Source organism: Doryrhamphus excisus, linkage group LG10, assembly GCF_037039965.1.
Source record: "Doryrhamphus excisus strain RoL-2023G ecotype Guam linkage group LG10, RoL_Dexc_Guam_v1.1, whole genome shotgun sequence".
NCBI lineage: Eukaryota > Metazoa > Chordata > Actinopteri > Syngnathiformes > Syngnathidae > Doryrhamphus > Doryrhamphus excisus.
In genome coordinates, this window is record NC_136366.1 from 776,850 (window position 1) to 801,883 (window position 25,034).

Below are 25,034 nucleotides of genomic sequence, written 5' to 3' on the forward strand. Positions count from 1 at the left end.
TCATTTAAATGTAATCACTGCTCAAGGAGAAACAGCAGAAGCATAGAAGATTATACAGTATTATCTGCATAGAGATGAATTTAGGAATTATTACCAACAGAGGGAAGGAAAATGGAGAAGAAAGTGGGAGCAAGTATTGAACCCTTGGGAACGTATGAGGAGTGGAAGTCTAAATTAACATGCTGAACCCTATTAGAGAGGTCGTTAGATAAACAAGCCAACGGATGACCTGAAAAGAATCTACAATTTATATTAAGACGGAATGATCCACAGAGCCAGATGCTCCCGCTACTTCCATGAATAATGTTTTACAGCCTTTACACCAGGGGTGTCCAAAGTACGGCCTGCAAATGTTTGGTTTTTATTGGCTTCACAGCACATCTTAAAAATATAACAAAACAAAACAACAAAAATCACAAGAATAAAGTCAAAATATTAAGAAAAAAAAAACGAAAAACCCTCAACTAAACAACAGACCATGTCAAAAAACGAAATTGATAAAACCATCAAAAGGTTGGCTCAGGCCATGATGCCAGGTTGTATGTTGAGTTTAAATGAAATACTTTGGAAAGATTGGGCGGGCCGCATTCAAACACTTGGCGGGCCGGATGTGGCCCCGGGCCGTAGTTTGCCCACCCCTGTCTTAGGCTATTAGATTTACATGTCAATAACCACAGTGCTCAATATTGGCTTTAAACAAATTCCATGAGTCACAGAGGGATTCGGGCTAATTGTGTCACAGATCCATACTTGCAAATAAGTGGAATTTACTGTAAAATAAGGGGGGAAATTCCCACTCTCACACAATAATGACCCCTCCAGTGTGTGGAAGTGTGGATACCGTCACAGTTTGGTCAGGTAGCAAAAAAAACAATTCTCAAACACTTAAATTTGAAGACCTGTTGAAAAATTGCCAGAGTTTACATTTGAAGAGGCCGCACAGTGGATGAGTGGTTAGCATGTAGGCCACACAGTCAGGAGAGATCTGGGTTTGATTTTCGATTTACGGGTTTTCTCCGGGTATTCCAGTTTCCTCCCACATTCCAAAAACAAAAACCAAGTTCCTGACTTATGTCTTAGAAAGCATGGATGCTGAGTCTACAGCCACCCTTCCTAATGCTGTGGATTCATTCTCATGTTGTGCAGTTAGGAGTCAAACTCCATTTGGGGAGAGATACCTACAAATGAGACACAGTGTGCATCTGAATATAATTCTGCTGTAATGGGAAAGCAGATTAATGCAAGGAAACTCACTTACCAGGCACAGTAATCTTGCTATGAATGCAATGGTTTGACCTTGGGATAAATTCAATTTATTTTATAGGTAAGAGAGAAAAAAAAAAAACATGTTTTGAAATACAATGTTATTAGAGGTCTAACAGCCGCCTGGAACGCATTTTTTTTTTCAAAATGTTCGTATATGACGTGCGACAATATGACATATTGAGCAACTTCTAGCTGTCTGTCTCCAACTTTCTTACAGCGTGTAAACTGGGATCCTCATATAGCGTCGCTTTTGGCAGTTATATACACTCATGGGCTTTAGATGAAGGTTGACCGTTTTTTTTCCCCTGTCAGGACCCCTGGGTGCCAACTTGAGTGAGATAGACCGGCTGTCCTTTTTTAAAGTCACTTGTCAAGACTTCTACAAATATATATATATATATATATATATATATTTCCTGATAAATTATTTATCCAGACTTTGACTTTCTCATATACGGTATATCCTACACTGCAGACTTTTCTCCTTTCTGCTCTCACCAGGGAATTGTTCTTTACTGTGATTACCAGCCCTCCACCTTTCACATATCCAAGCTCCCTTGCCAGAAATATGACGCAATGGACTACTTCGCTAAGTGCTTCCTTATCCTGAGACTGGAGGCCAGCCAGGTGGATGGAGGTCTCAGCTGTGATGAGGACGACAACAGGGGCTGGAAAGCAGTACGTCTGGACTTGGTATCTCCACCGATGGATCGTTATGCCTTTGCTCTCCTGGGATGGACTGGCTCCACGGTATGGCTGGGGTGAAATCATGCATGAGACAAAATATTGGTTTCTCCGTATATAAGCTTGGACATATTTATGACTAAATTGGTTTATGTAAATGCTGCTAAGTATAGATAGTACATGTATCGTCAAAAACACATCTTAGTTGTTATATTAAAAAGAAAGGAGCACCCATAATTGCTACCGTTACCGTAGAAAGACGTTATAGCCCATCATTTATTTTTTTTTTCTTTTCTTTCCCAGCAGCAGTTTGACAGAGATCTGAGGAGATTTGCTCGGTTAGAGAAAAGGATGATTTTGGACAATCATGCTCTTTACGACAAAACTAAGGTACAGTCGATTTTAATTAACACTTTCAAACCCAGCCATTTTTCAAACAACAACCCCTTCAGGACTTTTCAAGGCACATGTATTGTGTTCTATGGCTATATACATGTGGAACCTACCAAAAGAAAGGTTAGATTCCCGTCTTTTATCAGAAAAAACTGTTTATAATCTTTTCCTTTATTTAGTAATCATCAATAGAACATTTATTAAGTTTCAGGAAAATATCAGCTCCCAACTAAAAAGGGAGAAAACCATGTTTTTGTGAAAAGATACATTTCAAGCACTTCGGCACAAATGTTTTTTGCTTTTAATTTTTTGTGCAGTGGCACAAAGCATTGCCGTTTTCACACTTTATGACAAATGTACTCCCAGTATTGCATACCACTGCAGGGAACAAATTCCCTGCAAATGCCAAGGTGGCTTTACACTTTACACACGGTGTTGTGTTGATGAAGTCTGAGGTGAATTTTGACTTGAAATACAACATTTAGCCTTCTTTTGTCCACGCTGCTTGATAGTGTAAACCTGAGCTTAAAAAATAACTTCCAAACTTTCTTCCAAAAGATGTGTAGATTATTAAAACAGGAAAGTTTTATATTGCTGTACTACCAGGACAAGAAAACAAAACATTGTGGCGACCATCAATCTCTGAGACAGCTCTCTCCAAAGCTTGTATTTATCCATTCATTGCATCTCACCTCATTTCCAATGCATGGGGCTGTTTGAGCTGGGAGGGGGGAGAGACGACGAAGGCGTATCAGTGTGCAGATTGACATGGAAGCCACCCTGTCACTGCGGCGGCCCCCCGGGGACAGAGGTCAGGACCTCAGGATCACTGTGTGGCACTTTTATGACAGTTTTTATACACAACTCGGCAACTCAGATGGTGTTTATTAAAATGCAGGGGCAAACCTTGGCTTGCTGACAGTGCAGCCATCCGTGCACTGAAATGGACAGGAGAAGTCACACATAAACATACGCATATATTTAAACATTTCCTTAGCTGGAGGTCAGATACTAGGCGAATTTAGCACAACGATTCAGTTTTAGAACTACAAAAGTAAGTATGGAAGACAATCTGTAGTCACTACCCCTTTTACAGCTTTAAAGGGGACCTATTATGCTTTTTCCACTTTTCTGACCCATAAATGTAGTTAGACATTTATATTATATAGCTTCTAAGCTCCATGCCAACTCTGACAAAGTGTGTCCGACAATGAGTGATCCTCCTCACGTCACACGTCCGGCTTCTCCTGAGCTCCACCGCTCCAGTGTTTCGACATTATCACTCTGAGTTCATACACGGTAAGTCAGGGGTCTCCAGCCAGGAGATCATGAGCTGCCAGTAGCTCCTAAACACTTTTCAATTAGCTTTCCAAAGAGAAATTAGCATAATAGATGCCCTTTAACAGGTTCCATACTTGGGAAGAACATTTTGGAGGTGAGAAGTCAGTGATGTTGGATGACAGGGCATGAAAGGCTCTGTGTTGGTTAATTCTAGACATGCTCCATGTCGGCTTTCTTACCCATATCCGCTATGCTGGTAAATGTTCTCCTACAACAAACCAGTAAGACAGGCTAGCTGACATTATGAGCAGAATAGGTGGAGCCAAGGTGTCGAGGGGTCTGAAGATCTCATCTCCGCTATTTGCGGCTGATGTCGTCCTGATGACCTCATCAGGCTGTGATCTTCAGTGTTTACTCGGGCGGTTTGCAGCTGAGTGTGAAGCTTCTGGGATGAGACTCAACACCTACACATCTGAGGCCAGTCTCGTCATGGTTCTCAGTCGGAAACAGCACTGTTTGGATGGATGGATGGATGGATGGATGGGTAGATGGATGGATGGATGGACGGACAGACGGACGGATGGATGGATGGATGGATGGATGCATGGATGCATGGATGCATGGATGGATGGACGGACAGATGGATGGATGCATGGATGGATGGACGAACGGATGGATGGATGAATGGATGGATGGATGGATGGATGGATGAACGGACGGATGATGGATGGACGGATGCATGGACGGATGGATGGATGGATGGACAGATGCATGGATGGATGGATAGACAGACGGATGGACGGACGGACGGATGGACGGACGGACGGACGGACGGATGGATGGATGGATGGATGGATGGATGGATGGATGGATGGACAGACAGACGGATGGATGGACGGACAGACTGACGGACAGATGGATGGATGAACGGACGGATGATGGACGGACGGATGGATGGATGGACGGATGGATGACGGACTGATGGATGGACGGATGCATGGACGGATGGATGGATGGATGGACAGATGCATGGATGGACGGATGGTTGGATGGATGGATAGACAGACGGATGGACGGACGGACGGACGGACGGATGGATGGACAGACGGACGGACGGATGGATGGATGGATGGACAGATGGACGGACGGATGGATGGATGTTGAAGCCGTGCCAGTATTTCACACCAGTTCCTACTTCAAGCTAATCATAAAGCGGAACAGATGCATTCAGTTAGAACTCCACTCGCTTTCATACAACCAAGCAGCTTTCATCACCACAGTCAAGAAGACTTGGCATATCGGACCTTACACTTTTAAATATTGTTCTATACTATGGATAAGAGAGGAGGAGTCAGGCTTTTTTTTGCTCCAATAGATCATTGTTCTAAAATGACCCTTTCTACTTTTTCCCATCAGTTCAAAGTGTCTTGCAGTTGGGTGTCAAAGAAACATGGGAACCATGAGTATGGTTGTCTGATTAAAGGGGAGACCACTCAGCTAAGGACCAAAGACGGTCATTTAGAGGACTTTAATCTAGTGGGCTTCAGAGAGGGTCTCAGTGGACACAAGCTGCCCTCTGTCTTATTATAAAATGCTTAAAAAAGATAAGAGATAACAGTGCTGTACTGAAACTAATGATCTCCTCCCAATTAAGTGCTCGCTCAGGGGGAATCTTTGAGGAGCCTTGACGACTGGCACGCTGAGGCACAATAACTCTGAGTTCGCATAAATACGGCTTAAACTTGAATGATCCAGTTTGTTTCTAGAGGTTACCACCATGGCAGCTGAAACAGAGTAAATTGTCAAATGTGATCCCTTAGCACATCAATTTTTGTAAATGCAGGAATTCCATAAAGTCTTGAAAATCAAAACTATGTGATGGAAATGCTCTGTGGGGGAAGAAATATCTTATGCCATTACCAGTTCCTTCTCTGAGACTCCTCCCAGGTTGACAGGTTACCAAAATCTTGCTGCAGGAACCAAATTGCTTTCATTGGAGGAAATGGCAAGATCAGCAGCGGCAGGAATCAGATCAGTCAGAAGTGCTCACTGAGTTGCAACTTCTTGTAGGAGTCTGTCAGAGTTCCTCCTTACACAAAGGAGCATACCGCGGCCCTGGTCATGTTGCGTACATACTGTATGAGCGCGACTTCAGCAATTTTGTGGGCTGCTGATACCGTCTTATGCTGTGACTAGTGGCGATGGTACTAGAAACATGCAAAAATGAGGAACACAAAGGAAAATGGTGAGCAACCACCATTTGCAAAACCATTCCTTACTAAGTGCTTAATTTCCACCTGTTCTTTGTACCATTTGCACAACAACAAGGGGAATTATTTCATAATACAGTAATCCCTTATTTATCACAATTAATTGCTCCCAGACCAGACTGTGATAAGTGAATTTACAAATATCTTATCTTAAACAGGTTTCCTATGCTCTAACAAAAAAAAATATTTTAAGATAAGATATGCCTTTATTCGTCCCTCAGTGGGGAAATTTGCATTGCACAGCAGCAAGAGTACAGAATCAGTTAAGCAGTACAAAATACACAATATAGAAAAATAAACAATATAAACAACCCAAGTATTAACCAAATCAACAGTTTTACCCAGAGTTATATACAAATACAGTATGCAGATAATATGAAACTGTGACCAGTCTATACACTGAGATCTTGCTGGTGAGTTAATATGAGGCATTATAGAAATACTTCACATAGAACTTAATATATTGCATTTAGAACCTTGATATTAATAATAATTACAACCTTCTAAATAAGGTTTTGTAACATTATTTTAGATATGAAATAACACCACTATAGTCTTTATAGTACGATTGTATTAGCCAATCTAGTAGACATAAGCGAAAAGAAGAGAGTAGAACCTTCTCACAGTAGAATCAGCAGTAGAATCCTCTGCATTGAGATGAGGTGGTTTTGGTATTTGGTCAGGATGCCTCCCCGACGCCTCCATGGGGAGGTGCTTAGGATCGGCGGCCTCGAAGAAAACCCAGGACACGTTGAAGAGACTACGGGCTCTAATTTTGTAGACCAGAAAGGGGAGCTAACTTTGCGCACCCACGCCTCCGTCCCTCCCAAAGAGGGAGGAGAGCAGACGTGACAGGGTTCAACACAGCCGAGTGTAATCTTAACGAATCAAATGAAAGTCTCTCATTGCCTGTAAATGCGCATCAGAGGCCGCAATGCACGTCATGCGCCGCGTACGCCACCTCAGGGGACACGTCATCTGTTCCTGACAGTTTCAGGGGCGAGCTGTCGTGTGAAGAAACACAAGCGTGGAGATGAGCTGTCTTGTGCTTGTTTTTCTGGCTGAGTTTTCACTTCTAAAGTGTTGATTTGGGCGGGACAAGACATTTATTTAGGGGGCTGTTGCACCCCCAAAACAACGCCTGGCCCAGTGTAGAGCCGCCCCGGTTGGCATCATACTTTCAGCTGCCGTCTTTGATGGGATTTGATGGGGTTCAGATGGTGACATTAAAATGGTTGCTGTGGTTGTTGCTTTGAAATGAGCTGAAAAATCTTCCTGTGAGGTTTTGGTGATGTGTGTGCACTGTGCGCATGTCAGACAATTTATCACTGTGCAGGCTGCGCTTTGCCTGCGCCCAAAATAGACCAGGTCAGTGCTGGCGAGCTTGTAGGGCACCACTGGCACGCTGTATTGTCACAAAATTGTCACTGCGTCAAGCCGAAAATGTGGTGCCCACTGGTGTGCCCATGTCGGCACAGCCCAGTCTACCAAATTACCAAACTGGCTGCGCACAGTGGTGCGCTGGACGAATTTGCCTCGTACTTTTTGATGGCTTGCTTTACAAGATTCACAGGGCACCCCGACATATTGATTTCATAGTTTGTCACTATAAGATAGAAATAATTGCAAACACAAGAGATCAAAGCCTAGAAAGAGAATGCTCCCTGTTCAGAACAGTTCTTTATTGAATCAGAAGACTCTTTCCTAGTTGGTCCCACCAGTATCCTGCTAGCTCCAACCCAGGTGAAATACATTAGTGAGTTCAACCTTCTCGAGGAATACCCCTTCAAACACATACAGTAAAATCTCGTATATTGTCAGGAGTCGGAAAAAATATCGATATAACCAGACTGTCGATATATCCGATCCTGCGCCGAACTGCATTAAAAGTGGGCAATAATGCACTCGACATTGTTCTATAGTATAGAACAATGTCGAGCAGCTTAAATCAATCTTTGCTTAAGGATTTCAATACCAAAAAAGAACACGGCGAACGGCTGCTTCCAGTCAACTTTATTTTTCACACTTCCACCACCAGAGCACAGCACACACACACCGATTCCCGCACTTCCTGGTTCACAGGTCATGCTCAACCCGCCCCACATAGCTGGCCAAACACATGCCTGCAACAGAAGAACCAACGAACGCCAGCATGTACATATGAAAAACAGTGATTATTGCAAGCGATAAAAAGATATCTGAATACAACACAATTAAATACATGTATTTGTACGCTTGTGTCTTCGTTGGAATAGGTGTGTATGCTATGTCAGTTGGTTCTTCTCTTGCAGGCATGTGTTTGGCCAGCTACGTGGGGCGGGTTGAGCATGACCTGTGAACCAGGAAGTGCGGGAATCGGTGTGTGTGCTGTGCTCTGGTGGTGGAAGTGTGAAAAATAAAGTTGACTGGAAGCAGCCGTTGGCCGTGTTCTTTTTTGGTATTGAAATCCTTAAGCAAAGATTGATTTAAGCTGCTTTTGTATCGATATAAGCAGACCAAATTGGCTGGCGGGAGATGAAAAGGGCATCGTAGTAACCGGATTATCATAATAACCGGGTATCGTACTAACGGAACTAATTATATCATAAAAGACTAGAAATTTGCCGGGAAATGAAAATAGTATTGTAATAAGCAGTAATTTGTTATAACCGATATCGATATAACGAGACTTTACTGTACCAGCAATGGAGTCGAGATTCCTGACTCAAACTGAGCGACTGACATGTCTAGGCCAACAGTTTGTAGTGCCCCAAGCAGTTGGAACCGGCATCAGTGGGAACGGATGGATTTTCCAAAATATGTCTGGTGTGAAAGTAGTGTCTGCTGCTTGTCAAGTGACTTGGTTCCGTGGAAGCACACGTGTGTCCTCTGCTGTTAGTCTGAAGGTGTGTGATAATTAATATGTGGAGTGGGTCTGATGAATGAGGACAGGTGGAGGATTTCATCATGCCATGACAGACGGGGGGGAACCGTGACCTGCCGTCCACCTCCCAACACACTAAACCACCGTATGCGTGATGTTGCCTTGAAACTCATTTTCTCGCTGGATGTCGTTGTGTGTGTGAACGCTACACAGATGTACCTTCTTGACACTTGTTCAACAAACACATATGTACTGTAACTAATTGTTTTCTTTGCACATGTGCTCAAGTGCGTACTATCCGTCTTTCTTCGAGGGTAATTACTCTATGTCATCTGTAGGCGTGTGATTAATGAAGTCCTGGTCAAAGGCTGCAAGTATAGATGTCCCGGCTCAGCCCAGTAGCAGTTACTGATATGAGAAATACATTTGTCTTGGGCCTAAAGTACATCGTCTTCACGGCATATCGAATATTATAACATATTCCAATCTGAAGCCCCTGCCCAAGACCGAGTCATAGTGGTCCACAGCTGCTGGTCCCAAGTCTATATAAATGGGAGAGTTGTGTCAGGAAGGCCATCCGTGGAAAATCGAAGTAAATCTGTAAAAAGTGACTTGCTGTGGCAGTCCTGGGGGGACAAGCTGAAAAACTGTTGACAACAAGTGTCATTCCTGCAGGAATATTTTGATTTACTTGGGATAAAATTAGAATAGGTGAACTCCGCGGCTCTATTTGTGATATATGATATGATACTATACAGTAGGCTACGGTACATTATGATTATGATTTATGGTCTTTGTACAGTGGAAGTTTTTCAGTTAATGTCCAAAGCGTATGGCCCAACTTTCCTTCGGTTTACGTACATTTTTCGGTTACCACATAATATGTTGCAAGTCTTCTCGTGTTATTAATACACGATATGAGTGCAACTGTTCTTAATGTACTTTAATCACAAAACATCCTTGTTGCTAATACATAGAAAGAATTTATTCATTTATTAGCAACTCTTATACCAGCAAAATTAGAAAGTGGAGTACGGCAGTAGTTTGAAAGTCCTCAGGAGTGCTCGGAGGGGTGACCAATCACAGTGGAGTGGGCGTGCCCGGAGGCAGGCCATTGGTGGAATAAATAAAAACAGACCATTCTGGAAAGCCAAGGAAATACAGCTGTCATAGGTGAAGATTCTGGAAGATTTAAAAAGTCTTCTGTATGGGTTATTGTGTGCAGCTGCTCTATAGGAGTCCACAACTCAATACAGGCCACACTCCTTGACCTGTGTGACAGTTTGGTTCACTTTCCCTTTTATGTCTTTTTTGTTTCATGCTTCTTTTTTTAGAATCAGTTCTGTTTCTGGCCATTTGTGTTTCACTGCTTTGCTTTTCTCGTATCTTTCGCTCCTGCTGCTTATTTAAGTTACCTTTCTGGTAACATTAGTCTTTAGTCCAGGTGCGCGCTCTTTGTTTGTTGGAGCATTCCTCATTGTCATTGCTGCTCACTGCTGTATCCATGCCGCTGCAGTGCAGCCATTATTGCTAAAATATACTCTTAGCTGCATTTGCACCCTGCCAACCATTCATTCATTTTCTAACGCTTTTCCTCATGAGAGTCGCGGAGGGTGATGGAGCCTATCCCAGCTGTCTTTGGGTGAGAAGCGGGGTACACCAGCCAATCACAGGGCACATATGGACAAACAACCATTCACACTCACATTCATACCTATGGACAATTTGGAGTCTGTTTTTGTACCCGGAGAAAACCCACGCATGCACGGGGAGAACATGCAAACTCCGCACAGAGATGGCCGAGGGTGGAATTGAACCCTGGTCTCCAAGCTGTGAGGTCTGTGCGCTAACCACTAGATCACCGTGCCGCCCCCCTGCAAACCAAAACATGACAAATTCATTCAATTAGAGTATGTTTCAGTTAACATCGGACAAATTGATGATGCTAATGTTCACCTGTACTATTTTTTTATAAATATAAATACAATGTTATTCATAAGAAGAAGAGCCATGTTTAAATGAAAGCAATACTAAAGAGCTAACATAAAAATGAAAATAATAAATACACGCAGTAGAACATCCTGCTACTGCGACTGCGACACAAGTATTGCTGTATGAGCCTTAGTGGCTTTATCTACGGGAATTGTCCTCTTTTCTAAAGACGACCTTGAGGGAACTTAAAATATGTTTATCTAATCATATACCAATGCTGGAAAAAAGTAAAAAGCCCTTTGAAATACAACACACGTTGCAGATATTTCCTCCTGACAAATACAAAAATGTTTAATTTAAAAAGTGATCAGTCAGTGAAGATGGTTCCCTGCCCCCCTCCCCCCAGGTGAAGAAAGCAGAAATGAATATGAAGCGTGCTGTCAAATTAGAACATCTAAGGTGTAGAGTGCTCACAGCTCTTTGGATCCCCCCTCACCCCCCCTTGTGAGCAGCGGATGACTGGACAATAACAGGGCAATTGCACTGGGCTTTTGGGAACGCCCCCACGTCCAAGCCGATGCTATGTGCTATGTGATACGGCTGCAGACCGGGAGCTGCTCACGAGGAGGACCGTAGGTGTGCAGGGAAAGGGGAGGGGAGGTTTAATTTAGCGGATGGTGGCACATGGACCCTCAGGGCCGCAGATATTGTAAGAAACGCACACCTGAGTGTACGTTGTGACAGACAAGTGAACTGTGGAAGGTGTCCTCTAAACATCCAGGTGGCAGCGTGGGAGGGGAGTTTGAAAATTAGCTGCCGTACTTTTACAAATGAACGTGCGCTTCTTGCACATTTACGCTTCGCTCCGGCAAAGCTCTTTCCTCCCCGTCTGTTCACATGAATTTTAATTACTATTTAATTAAGAGAAGCAGATGAATAGACCCGCCATAGGTGCGTTGGAGGAGCATTATGATGTACCGTTTCAAGGTCAGAAGTTGCTGCAGCAGTCGGTCTCGGTGTGTGCAGACTTTCAAGACTCAATCAATTTGTGTCTGCAGCAGCGACGTCGGTGAAAGCGGAAAGCTTTAAAAAAAAAAAACACTACACCATGCAGTCGCTCTCATACACAAAACACTTAACCTGCACATCAACAAGCCACCTAAATCATGCCGAGAATTACAGTAAAATAAATCTGTATTTCATTCCGACTATCATATACCTTAAAATATACCTTAAAATTAATTGTCTTATTTGTTACTAATATTTCTAGCAGTCAATCATAAGGGCCGCAGGAATCACGATGCTAAAATAAGGCATGCACCCAATTCTATTCTGTGGCCTCATTATACTGAAAATAGGGAGCTTTTTTGTAGTTGCCTCTCATGGGTGCCAACAGTAGTTTGCATTTAATTAGGTACACAAAGTTAACATCATTATAATGTTTTAATGTTTTATTATTCAATTCATGCAGCTACAGCAGAGTCTAGATTACCCATTTGATGGAGCTCATGTGATGTGTTTTATTTTAGTTTATCACTGCAGGTAATCTTTGATTTCATTTTTTTCATAGTTCAAGCATGGGAAACATGTTTATGACTTTCTAAATAGTTTTTTTTTAACATAATTAGAGCCCTAGAGACACAAATGAACATACCTATAATCACCTTTACACTAACAGGCTAGCAAGTAAGCTATTTTTCAAAACCTAAGAAGCCAAAAACCTACCACTTCCACACAGGATCGGAGGAGAACTTTTTTTCACTCTGTCACACCAGACATGCCATGTATGCCATATAAATCTCTGTTTAGCGAAGTTAGCGGCACAAACCGGAAGTGTTTCTAAGCACATGAGAGGGTGACCACCACTGCAGAGTGGGTGTGCCTGGAGGCGGGCCAGGGGTGGAATACATTAAAACAAGCCGTTTTGGCAGCAAGCACAGAATACAAAGAAGTTCAGCTGAATAGGTGCAGATTCTGGAAGAACTGTAAAGCTTTGATAAGCACAAGGTTATTGTGTGTAGCTGCTCTACAGGAGTCCACAACTCAATACAAAGGGCAGAAAAATGAGCATTATTGGTCCCCTTGAAATTGACATTATAATTCACTATTTAGTTTCTACCTAAAATGTTAAATGTAAGAAAAGTGAGGTCTAAAAAAGTGTGATTGAACTTTTCCATACGGCAAATCATCCAAATATCATCTAATTAGACGCTAAATTAGTGTTTGTCATCATATCAGCCAGTGACAAACATGCAGTATAAATCTATAACAGACTCGCATTGCAAATGAAGGATTTACACAGCAAAGGAAAATGATACCATATGTGAATATTTTGGAGTAGAACAGAGTTGGATGAAGATGTTTTCATAAACTACGATCAGTCAATCGGACTTAAAGCATGCAGACGTATCTCATCCATCCAGGCTGCCTCCTCATGAGTTCTCATATCAAACCTTGTGTTGCATTCCAGGAGTAGCCTCCACTCATGGATGGAGATAAAAATGTGAAATTCAACATTACAACATTCATTGGGATTTGTAAATAGGATTTGGGGAGGGGGGGGGGCGTTTCAAATGTGACAAACGTTAAGTCTGACAATGTGTGGTGACAAACGCCATATACGCATGGAGCTCAGCCAGCAGCAAAATATAGCAGCAGTTCTAATTGGTTGTGGCATACTGAAGTGAGAAAGTCACCAGGATGACAGACGTGATGGTGTGAGGGGGGGTTCAGATGTTGAGGAAACTGGAGAAGCACATACATGGAGAGAGGTGTATGGGCTTAAATTACTCGGGCTCTTAATCGTTTATTTGAACCGATTTTTCGGGAATGGAACGCAAATACAGTGTGCAAGAATCGGGTTCATATTAATGACATTATACAGTAAAGTCTCGTTATATCGATATCGGTTAAAACGAATTACTACTTATTACAATACTATTTTCATTTCCCGGCAAATTTCTAGTCTTTTATGATATAATTAGCTCCGTTAGTACGATACACGGTTATTATGATAATCCGGTTACTACGATGCCCTTTTCATCTCCCGCCAGCCAATTTGGTCTGCTTATATCGATACAAAAGCAGCTTAAATCAATCTTTGCTTAAGGATTTCAATACCAAAAAAGAACACGGCCAACGGCTGCTTCCAGTCAACTTTATTTTTCACACTTCCACCACCAGAGTGCAGCACACACAGCGGAAAACACCCGTCCCTCGCGCCTACCCCTCCGGGTGGCAACACCTTCCCTATCGATAGTTCCGGGGTGAATTATGTCCCGGTAACCGGTAATCACTACAGCGTAAGTTTATTTTCATTTACTGTAGTACAAAATGTATTGTAGTACAAAAGCATGCTAGATACGCAATCCATGAACTCAAGGAGAAAATTACATGCCATATCAAAGATCCGCCCACTTTTAATGCAGTTCGGCGCAGGATCGGATATATGGATAGTCCGGTTATATCGGTATTTTTTCCGACTCCCGAGAATATCGATATAACGAGACTTTACTGTATTTATATTTTGGTATATTTAGCCATTTATCGGCTTGACCGTGCAGCCCGAAGCAGCGAGGCATCATTTTATATACTATATAGTCTTCACTCATTTATAGTTCTATGCTTACTGTATATATGGTGTAATTATAAGTAATTATATGACAAATGATTTGACTGGTTATCAGATGGTCGGACAATGAGCTTTCTCCAATCTCGCAAATGACTTTGCACCATTAATGCAGCTGCCGTCCTCTTTCACATTGTCCAATAATCCTCATTAAAGTCCCTTAATTGTTTCTGTGACCTCTATGAGCAATGTTGCGTGCAGTCACTGTATCCTGAAATGAATATCCATATTGTTCCCTGCCTGTCATAAGTGTCATTGGCTGGCGTGAACAAGCATTTTCTCCTTGGAGGGGCGTGAGGATAAAAAAGAGTCGCTCATACATTTGCACATATGAATAAAGAATGGAGCATCTAGATTGACAACATATTGTAATAAACAATGACACTCAACCGTGCTAGATTTGACTATAGAAAGGCAATTTTTGAAAACAAAATAACACATGTAGATGTCACAACCTTGAAATTGCCCATTGCCGCTGCAGCCATTATAGCGCATACAGTCGCTGCATATAATCCATCAGAGGCAATGATTCACTTGTCTGCATTTATCACGCTTATCAAGTAGCTTTTACTTACATCCTTGCAAGAGCAATATGGGGATGAAACCCGCATGTCCACACCTGAAAAGAAAACAACTATGCGACGGCTCACCTCCAAGAGAAAAGTGTTTTTAATCAGACGACAGCAGAAATACTTTGACACCAATTGCAAGGCTCGGCGGCTTCAATGCTGACTGATATTTTACCTTCTGCTGTGCAATACAATCCTGATTGCAATTACAGCCAATGGCAGGGCACATATAGAAAGCAACCATTTATGCTCACATTCACGCCTATGGGCAATTTGGATTCTCCAGCTATCCGAACATGCATTTTTTTTTCAAAACGAGGAGGAAAATGGAGAACTCGATGAAAAAACACTCAAACACATGCTAACTTCACATCGAACAGGGGTGTTTTTTTTTTAGATATTTTGCGATATTACAATAGAATAGGATAGAAACTTTATTGTCACTGTCGCGTCGTACAATGAAACCCTGTTGGACACTTCTCCATTGCGGCATAATTACTTAACATAAATAAAAATTTAATTTAACATGCTGTTAGAAATATGAAAATACAAATATTCATTTATTCATTTTCTACCGCTTATCCTCTACTGGAGCCTATCCCAGCTGTCTTCAGGCGAGAGGTGGGATCAACCCTGGACTGGTGGCCAGCCAATCCCAGGGCACATATAGACAAACAACCATTCACACTCACATTCATACCTATGGACAATTTGGAGTGGCTAATTAACCTAGCATGTTTTTGGAATGTGGGAGGAAACCGGAGTACCCGGAGAAAAGCCACGCATGCACGGGGAGAACATGCAAACTCCACACAGAGATGGCCGAGTGTACGATTGAACTCGGGTCTCCTAGCTGTGAGGTCTGCGCGCAAACCACTCGACCGCCGTGCAGCCCAATTTTAAATATAAAAAAACAAAAAAAGGTTGTGAGGGGTTTGTTGTTAGAGATGTGGACCCCAAGGAACTTGAGGCGCTCCACCCTCTATACCTCCTCTACGTCAATGTAGAGGGAAGGGGTGCTCTGTTTGCCTTGTTCCCCTGAAGTCCAAGACCATATCCTTGGTCTTCTTGGTGTTAAGGTTTAGGTTGCTGTTGTGACCCGATTGCTCCTCCTCTCTGTAGGCTGGTCCATCGTTATTGCTGATCAGGCCTCTGATGGCGATGTCATCCGCCAGCTTGACAATGGTGTCAGTGGGCTGAGGACACACCCCTGTGGAGTCCCAGTGTTCAGGAGGAGATGTGGTCCTTAATCCTGACATTCTGGGGTCTGTTGCTGAGGCAGTCCAGGAGCACTTAAACATTCAGTAAAGCACTAATTTGAAGGTCTTGACGTTGTTGCCAGCTCGTAGTTCTCGTTCGATAGTGAAATCATATTTCCCATGATCATAGAAGGTCCCAAAGGCTTGAATCTCCACTTCATTGCTAGCTGCTTGACTTTGATCTTAGCCACGCCAAGAAAATAATGCAACCTGCAGACTAGATTTTGTCTGTGGGATGTTGTAATAATTTGGAATTAGACAAATATAGGAGATATACTGTACATCATTTCTATTGAGGCCACGTTTTGTATCACTAAAAATCGAATGAAATATCAGCGTATTATACCAGCAGCTACTTTGAATTCACCAGATGCAATGAGCGGGTGCAAATATAATGAGAGAGGTACAGGACGAGGTACAGGATCAGCATGAATCAAGTTCCCAGCTGAAGAGGGCAAATTGCCATCCATTATTGATGGACTCAAAGGCAGACGGTTTCAGGAAGGTCTGATGCCGGACTGTGTTTGCCTTGTCGTATGGCATTAATTGACACCGAGCTGGCGGAGGTGCAGGACCGCTTCCACTCTGGGCTCCTGTTTCAGCGTGGCCCATGATTTATTTAGAGGAACACTCCCATGAACAATCACTGGGCAGGTTCAAGCTGATCTTGCGGTCACCGTGCAGCCCGTGTGTGATTTTACTCGACATTACTGGGAAAGCGAGGGGGTGCGTCTTGCTAAGTGGAGTGCTCACTTCAGATTTTATATCATGACCTAAGACTGCACTTTATTATTTCAAACTTTATGTTGTAATCACTGACTTCATGTGCTCACCTTTGACCTAATAGTGGAGACGCTCCATATTGGCTTTCTTTCCAATATACTGATAATATCCAGCACTTCATTTCCAATATTGGTATCTTCCCACAAACAATGTCGGGTCAAAATAATAAACCCTGTATGACAGAAGAAGTAAATAATTACAAATAATTAGATTTGTCCCTTGGTATCGCGGGAAAATGGTTCCAGACTCAACTGCAATAAGTGAATTTCTGCAAAGTAGGTTTTAAAATTAATAAACTGAGTATTTTCATAGTTGTTTTAATTTTTTAAACCATTATTAGAGCCCTTAAAACATGAAAGAACAACCCCTGAGTTACCTTTACCCTCCTGTTATTCTTTGTTTACATCCACATTGCGCAACACTCACGCTGAGGCTACGGGATCAGCGAAGGGAACTCTATCTAAATTTTTATCGGACTTCCCTACGTTTATAGTTTTCATGCTAAATGAATATAAATGACAATTGATGAGGTGAATTAACATTTAAGGTTCCCTTCAGTGAAGATGGGATCGTTTGAAGAAACTATACCTTCATGTTTTGCTGTGGTTATTTATTGAATAATGTTTCTAGGCTGGCAACTTTGTCTGAAACGACCCTAAAATATCTCTACTATTTACGTTAAGTACAGTAAATTTACGTTACGTACTTATGAGACAAGTTCATTGATATTTACATTGAAATGACTAATAGCTAAGAAATAGTAGCATGCTTTTATAGCAAACAAAGTGCCATGTAAAGATCTGCAAGGGAGCTTCTAGCGGAACATTACTCCCAGTCATCCCTTGAGCTGTTATATTAAATGCTCGTGTCTCGTCTTAAATACCTCATCCAAGGTTTTAGCACAGTCTAACCTCTTTAAATAAATCAGTTTAAAAACGTCAAGTGTCTCCGACTGAAATGCTCTCCGCATCAGGATGATTATGGCAAATGAGATGACTTCTCTTTGCTCCTTTTGAAAGAGTCTGCTCCAAGTGACTGCTCCTAACTATTGTCCTCTACCACAATAGCGGCTTCCTGAGGGATGCTTAAATAAATCATAATCTAAATTAAATTTTGATGAGAGGGGCTTTAACATTTTGTTGAAACATTTCAGGAGTGCAGGAGAACTTTTTTCTAATGTATCAACATTTTAACGATGAACATTAAGGCCATTCACGGACCTTGCACACTTTTATTTTGCTGCTTGTATTATACCATATCGTTCCGACTATAAGTCACACAAGTCAAAAAATGTCTCATGAAGATGAAAAAACATACATATACATAAGTCGCGCTAGACATGGAAGATATTCACATAATTCAAGACAATTTAGTCTTACACAACACCATAAAGCGCATACATGGAAGGCTGAATAGACAAAATTAACATAAGCCAGCGAGTCCAACAAGTAAGTTACCGGCGACTGTTAACTTCACCAAGCTCCTGATCTCATTCTACATCACTGAACTAACATAAGCCAGCGAGTCCAACAAGTAAGTTACCGGTGACCGTTAACTTCACCAAGCTCCCGATCTCATTCTACATCATTGAACTAACATACGCCAGCGAGTCCAACAAGTAAGATACCGGTGACCGTTAAGTTCACCAAGCTCCCGATCTCATCCCACATCACTGAACTAACATAAGCCACTGAGTCCAACAAGTAAGTTACCGGTGACCGTTAACTTCACCAAGCTCCCGATCTCATTCTACATCACTGAACTAACATAAGCCAGCAAGTCCAACAAGTAAGTTACCGGTGACCGTTAAGTTCACCAAGCTCCCGATCTCATTCTACATCACTGAACTAACATAAGCCACTGAGTCCAACAAGTAAGTTACCGGCGACCGTTAACTTCACCAAGCTCCCGATCTCATTCTACATCACTGAACTAACATAAGCCAGCAAGTCCAACAAGTAAGTTACCGGTGACCGTTAAGTTCACCAAGCTCCCGATCTCATCCCACATCACTGAACTAACATAAGCCAGCGAGTCCAACAAGTAAGTTACCGGCAACCGTTAAGTTCACCAAGCTCCCGATCTCATCCCACATCACTGAACTAACATAAGCCACTGAGTCCAACAAGTAAGTTACCGGTGACCGTTAACTTCACCAAGCTCCCGATCTCATCCCACATCACTGAACTAACATAAGCCACTGAGTCCAACAAGTAAGTTACCGGTGACCGTTAACTTCACCAAGCTCCCGATCTCATTCTACATCACTGAACTAACATAAGCCAGCGAGTCCAACAAGTAAGATACCGGTGACCGTTAACTTCACCAAGCTCCCGATCTCATTCTACATCACTGAACTAACATAAGCCAGCGAGTCCAACAAGTAAGTTACCGGCGACCGTTAACTTCACCAAGCTCCCGATCTCATTCTACATCACTGAACTAACATAAGCCAGCGAGTCCAACAAGTAAGATACCGGTGACCGTTAACTTCACCAAGCTCCCGATCTCATTCTACATCACTGAACTAACATAAGCCAGCAAGTCCAACAAGTAAGTTACCAGTGACCGTTAACTTCACCAAGCTCCCGATCTCATTCTACATCACTGAACTAACATAAGCCAGCGAGTCCAACAAGTAAGTTACCGGCGACCGTTAACTTCACCAAGCTCCCGATCTCATTCTACATCACTGAACTAACATAAGCCAGCAAGTCCAACAAGTAAGTTACCGGTGACCGTTAAGTTCACCAAGCTCCCGATCTCATCCCACATCACTGAACTAACATAAGCCAGCGAGTCCAACAAGTAAGTTACCGGCGACCGTTAACTTCACCAAGCTCCCGATCTCATTCTACATCACTGAACTAACATAAGCCAGCGAGTCCAACAAGTAAGTTACCGGCAACCGTTAAGTTCACCAAGCTCCCGATCTCATCCCACATCACTGAACTAACATAAGCCACTGAGTCCAACAAGTAAGTTACCGGTGACCGTTAACTTCACCAAGCTCCCGATCTCATCCCACATCACTGAACTAACATAAGCCACTGAGTCCAACAAGTAAGTTACCGGTGACCGTTAACTTCACCAAGCTCCCGATCTCATTCTACATCACTGAACTAACATAAGCCAGCAAGTCCAACAAGTAAGTTACCGGTGACCGTTAAGTTCACCAAGCTCCCGATCTCATTCTACATCACTGAACTAACATAAGCCACTGAGTCCAACAAGTAAGTTACCGGCGACCGTTAACTTCACCAAGCTCCCGATCTCATTCTACATCACTGAACTAACATAAGCCAGCAAGTCCAACAAGTAAGTTACCGGTGACCGTTAAGTTCACCAAGCTCCCGATCTCATCCCACATCACTGAACTAACATAAGCCAGCGAGTCCAACAAGTAAGTTACCGGCAACCGTTAAGTTCACCAAGCTCCCGATCTCATCCCACATCACTGAACTAACATAAGCCACTGAGTCCAACAAGTAAGTTACCGGTGACCGTTAACTTCACCAAGCTCCCGATCTCATCCCACATCACTGAACTAACATAAGCCACTGAGTCCAACAAGTAAGTTACCGGTGACCGTTAACTTCACCAAGCTCCCGATCTCATTCTACATCACTGAACTAACATAAGCCAGCGAGTCCAACAAGTAAGATACCGGTGACCGTTAACTTCACCAAGCTCCCGATCTCATTCTACATCACTGAACTAACATAAGCCAGCGAGTCCAACAAGTAAGTTACCGGCGACCGTTAACTTCACCAAGCTCCCGATCTCATTCTACATCACTGAACTAACATAAGCCAGCGAGTCCAACAAGTAAGATACCGGTGACCGTTAACTTCACCAAGCTCCCGATCTCATTCTACATCACTGAACTAACATAAGCCAGCAAGTCCAACAAGTAAGTTACCAGTGACCGTTAACTTCACCAAGCTCCCGATCTCATTCTACATCACTGAACTAACATAAGCCAGCGAGTCCAACAAGTAAGTTACCGGCGACCGTTAACTTCACCAAGCTCCCGATCTCATTCTACATCACTGAACTAACATAAGCCAGCAAGTCCAACAAGTAAGTTACCGGTGACCGTTAAGTTCACCAAGCTCCCGATCTCATCCCACATCACTGAACTAACATAAGCCAGCGAGTCCAACAAGTAAGATACCGGTGACCGTTAACTTCACCAAGCTCCCGATCTCATTCTACATCACTGAACTAACATAAGCCAGCAAGTCCAACAAGTAAGTTACCAGTGACCGTTAACTTCACCAAGCTCCCGATCTCATTCTACATCACTGAACTAACATAAGCCAGCGAGTCCAACAAGTAAGTTACCGGCGACCGTTAACTTCACCAAGCTCCCGATCTCATTCTACATCACTGAACTAACATAAGCCAGCAAGTCCAACAAGTAAGTTACCGGTGACCGTTAAGTTCACCAAGCTCCCGATCTCATCCCACATCACTGAACTAACATAAGCCAGCGAGTCCAACAAGTAAGTTACCGGCGACCGTTAACTTCACCAAGCTCCCGATCTCATTCTACATCACTGAACTAACATAAGCCAGCGAGTCCAACAAGTAAGTTACCGGCAACCGTTAAGTTCACCAAGCTCCCGATCTCATCCCACATCACTGAACTAACATAAGCCACTGAGTCCAACAAGTAAGTTACCGGTGACCGTTAACTTCACCAAGCTCCCGATCTCATCCCACATCACTGAACTAACATAAGCCACTGAGTCCAACAAGTAAGTTACCGGTGACCGTTAACTTCACCAAGCTCCCGATCTCATTCTACATCACTGAACTAACATAAGCCAGCGAGTCCAACAAGTAAGATACCGGTGACCGTTAACTTCACCAAGCTCCCGATCTCATTCTACATCACTGAACTAACATAAGCCAGCGAGTCCAACAAGTAAGTTACCGGCGACCGTTAACTTCACCAAGCTCCCGATCTCATTCTACATCACTGAACTAACATAAGCCAGCGAGTCCAACAAGTAAGATACCGGTGACCGTTAACTTCACCAAGCTCCCGATCTCATTCTACATCACTGAACTAACATAAGCCAGCAAGTCCAACAAGTAAGTTACCAGTGACCGTTAAGTTCACCAAGCTCCCGATCTCATCCCACATCACTGAACTAACATAAGCCACTGAGTCCAACAAGTAAGTTACCGGTGACAGTTAACTTCACCAAGCTCCCGATCTCATCCCACATCACTGAACTAACATAAGCCAGCAAGTCCAACAAGTAAGTTACCGGTGACCGTTAAGTTCACCAAGCTCCCGATCTCATTCTACATCACTGAACTAACATAAGCCACTGAGTCCAACAAGTAAGTTACCGGTGACCGTTAACTTCACCAAGCTCCCGATCTCATCCCACATCACTGAACTAACATAAGCCACTGAGTCCAACAAGTAAGTTACCGGTGACAGTTAAGTTCACCAAACTCTCGATCTCATCCCACATCACTGAATTCATAGAATTCTCCATCAACAACTCCTCAAAGACGGAGGCTCATACAGGAGCAGAATATATAGTTATACAGCAAATATTGCCCCTGACTCGAAGTCGCAGTACATGCCAAATTATGAAAAAACTGAGACATATAGTCTGTGAAAATCTGGTACTAGTATGCAGATCACTTCAGGCACAGTCATTCAAATGACTCAGGCCGTTTGTGTCGTGCTTGGGCCGACTTCACAGGACTGATTCACTCCCAATTGGATGAGGCACAATTGGATGAGGTGGACTAGGGCATGACGTAATTGGTCACGCGTGTGCATGCAACTGTATTTGGCTGTATTGGCTCCTCACAAATTCTTCATTTTAACCAGTACATCCAGTCATTCAATTCATGCAGTTGCAAGTAATGAACTTCCACTGTAGACATAATCACAACGACTTCAAGTAACTATCCACAAAGTCAAGGAAATTACAGTATGGAAGTGAAGGGACGGGCAAACGGCCAGGAGGGGCCAGGAAAGAGACCCATGGTACAGACAGCCGAGTACGAGTCCGCCCTAAGAGCAGAACAAACATACTTAAGTGCTTACTGGATGAATGGTGATCATTTGGCTTTAGATTTTCCTCGTATGCAACGTGCAGCCGGAATGCTTAACCTCGGCACAGTGAATACCCATAATGGTCATGAAAGCTCCTGCTCCCTGCTCAACAAACCAGTTAATTATTCATGGGGCTTGGTGCAAGGGAGAAAGTTAATTTGCTGCTATCATTAGAGCGGGGTTCTGTGCCGGTCCAAATGATGGAGAGTCCCTATCCAACTGAAAGCTCGGTTCTTCAACCTTTACGTGATGCTTCAAAATGTTTTACACTGCAGATCTACGGTGGCCAATTCAGATTTAGTAGCGATGTGTTTACATTGGCTGAATACGTGAAACAACCTGGATCGACTACACAGAATTAAACAGTGATAAATACGCTACAATCAATTGGAAAAACTGACTTTTTTCTCTATTGGTGTTTGCTGGATGGTTGGATGCATATGAACATACATAATAGCGATGTTCCGATCATCATTAATCCATGAGTGTAATCGGACGATACCGATACCAATACCAATCATTTACGTACATGCACTGCAAATGTTTACATGCACTCCTGGTTACTGTAGATTAGGGGCCACCAAGGTTTTTTCTTGTGAGAGATATGTTTACAAAATCGCCAAGAGCTACCACATTTATTTTCATAGCTTATTTCAAACCAAACAAAGCCAAACAAAGTTTTACCAGTTTTAAAGGGAGAACATACGAATGCCACACAGCAATTTAATTTAATTTAATTTAATTTAATTTAATTTAATTTAATTTAATTTAATTTAATTTAATTTATTTTATTTTATTTTATTTTATTTTATTTTATTTTATTTTATTTTATTTTATTTTATAAAATATTTTTAATATCTCAACCAGTGTATCTTGATGCATATCAAGACATTTACATCCCTACTTATAGATAAAACTTATTTCTATCTGGGATTAACTGTGATTAAATATGAGTTAACTATGGACAAAATGCAATTAATCCATCCATTTTCTATCCCAGCTGTCTCCGGGCGAGAGGCGGGGTACACCAGCCAATCACAGATGCAATTAATCACGATTAATTATTTGAATCGATCACCAGCCACCAGTTAATTCATCACCTGACGGGGAGTGTAGGCTTTAAGTAAAGAATGACTATGATTATGAACAATTATCAGGATATTTTGCAAGTATATTATGATAATAGCGTGTCCCCAATTGCCAGTGTTTTGTTCCCATTTTCAGGAGACTGAAAGCATTAGGCATTTTGGTTTCTCTAATAGTCATTGTTATTGCTGGCTATTACATTCGGGCAGCCAAATCCACTAAACAATTTTCATTTGCAAATGTTTGCTCCTCCACAGGAGCGGAGAGACACATTTGCATATTTGTAGTGGGAATTCAGATGTTTCTGATGAAGAATTCATTATTTATTGGCCTCCTGCCTGCTTTACAGGCTGATTAGCGAGCCAAGGAAGGTTGGATAGTGACAATAGCGCGGAAGCCAATAGCTGCTTTATTAGCAGCCGTGCTTTATGATGCTTACACTAATTGCTGGTGTGATTAGTGAGGTGTGTGTGCCCTCTCTGGTTGCTGTGGCTGTCCTTTGAACCGAGCTCCTGCTGAGTTGAAGACAAGAGAAAGGCGATTGCGCGGCTACTACTAGCATGGGCAAAAAAATCGACTTTGCACTTTATCTGCCTGTGACAGCCTTTTAATATATGGCGCTGTCCACATGAAACAATTTCGAGATGATCTGAAGGATTTTGTTGTCACTGTGGAACGATAACAACCAAGACAGAAAAAGCAGAGTTGGGCAGCAAACAAAACAACATAGCTAACATTATTTGATCAATCTGGCTTTTGTCCTCCAAATAATGATGGATTGTATTTACATGACGCCTTTTGAGGCCCATGTAGCCCAAACCCATTTTTCTTTCACTCTATAGTCACACGCTGGTTATTGTGGCAAGCTACGTCTGTAGTCACACCTGCCCCTTGGGTATACTGCAGAGTCAGCATGGCCTCTCCGACCA

At 42.6% G+C, this 25,034-nt stretch overlaps 1 protein-coding gene across 1 annotated transcript in view; it reads left to right on the plus strand.

Annotated features, from left to right (window-relative positions):
- dntt (deoxynucleotidyltransferase, terminal) overlaps positions 1–25,034 on the plus strand; it is a 78,050-nt gene that overhangs the window by 43,832 nt on the left and 9,184 nt on the right. Inside the window, exons 9-10 of the mRNA XM_058064827.2 lie at positions 1,768–2,016; positions 2,257–2,340. Coding sequence (XP_057920810.2) covers positions 1,768–2,016; positions 2,257–2,340 — 333 coding nt within the window. The remainder of the gene's footprint in view (positions 1–1,767; positions 2,017–2,256; positions 2,341–25,034) is intronic.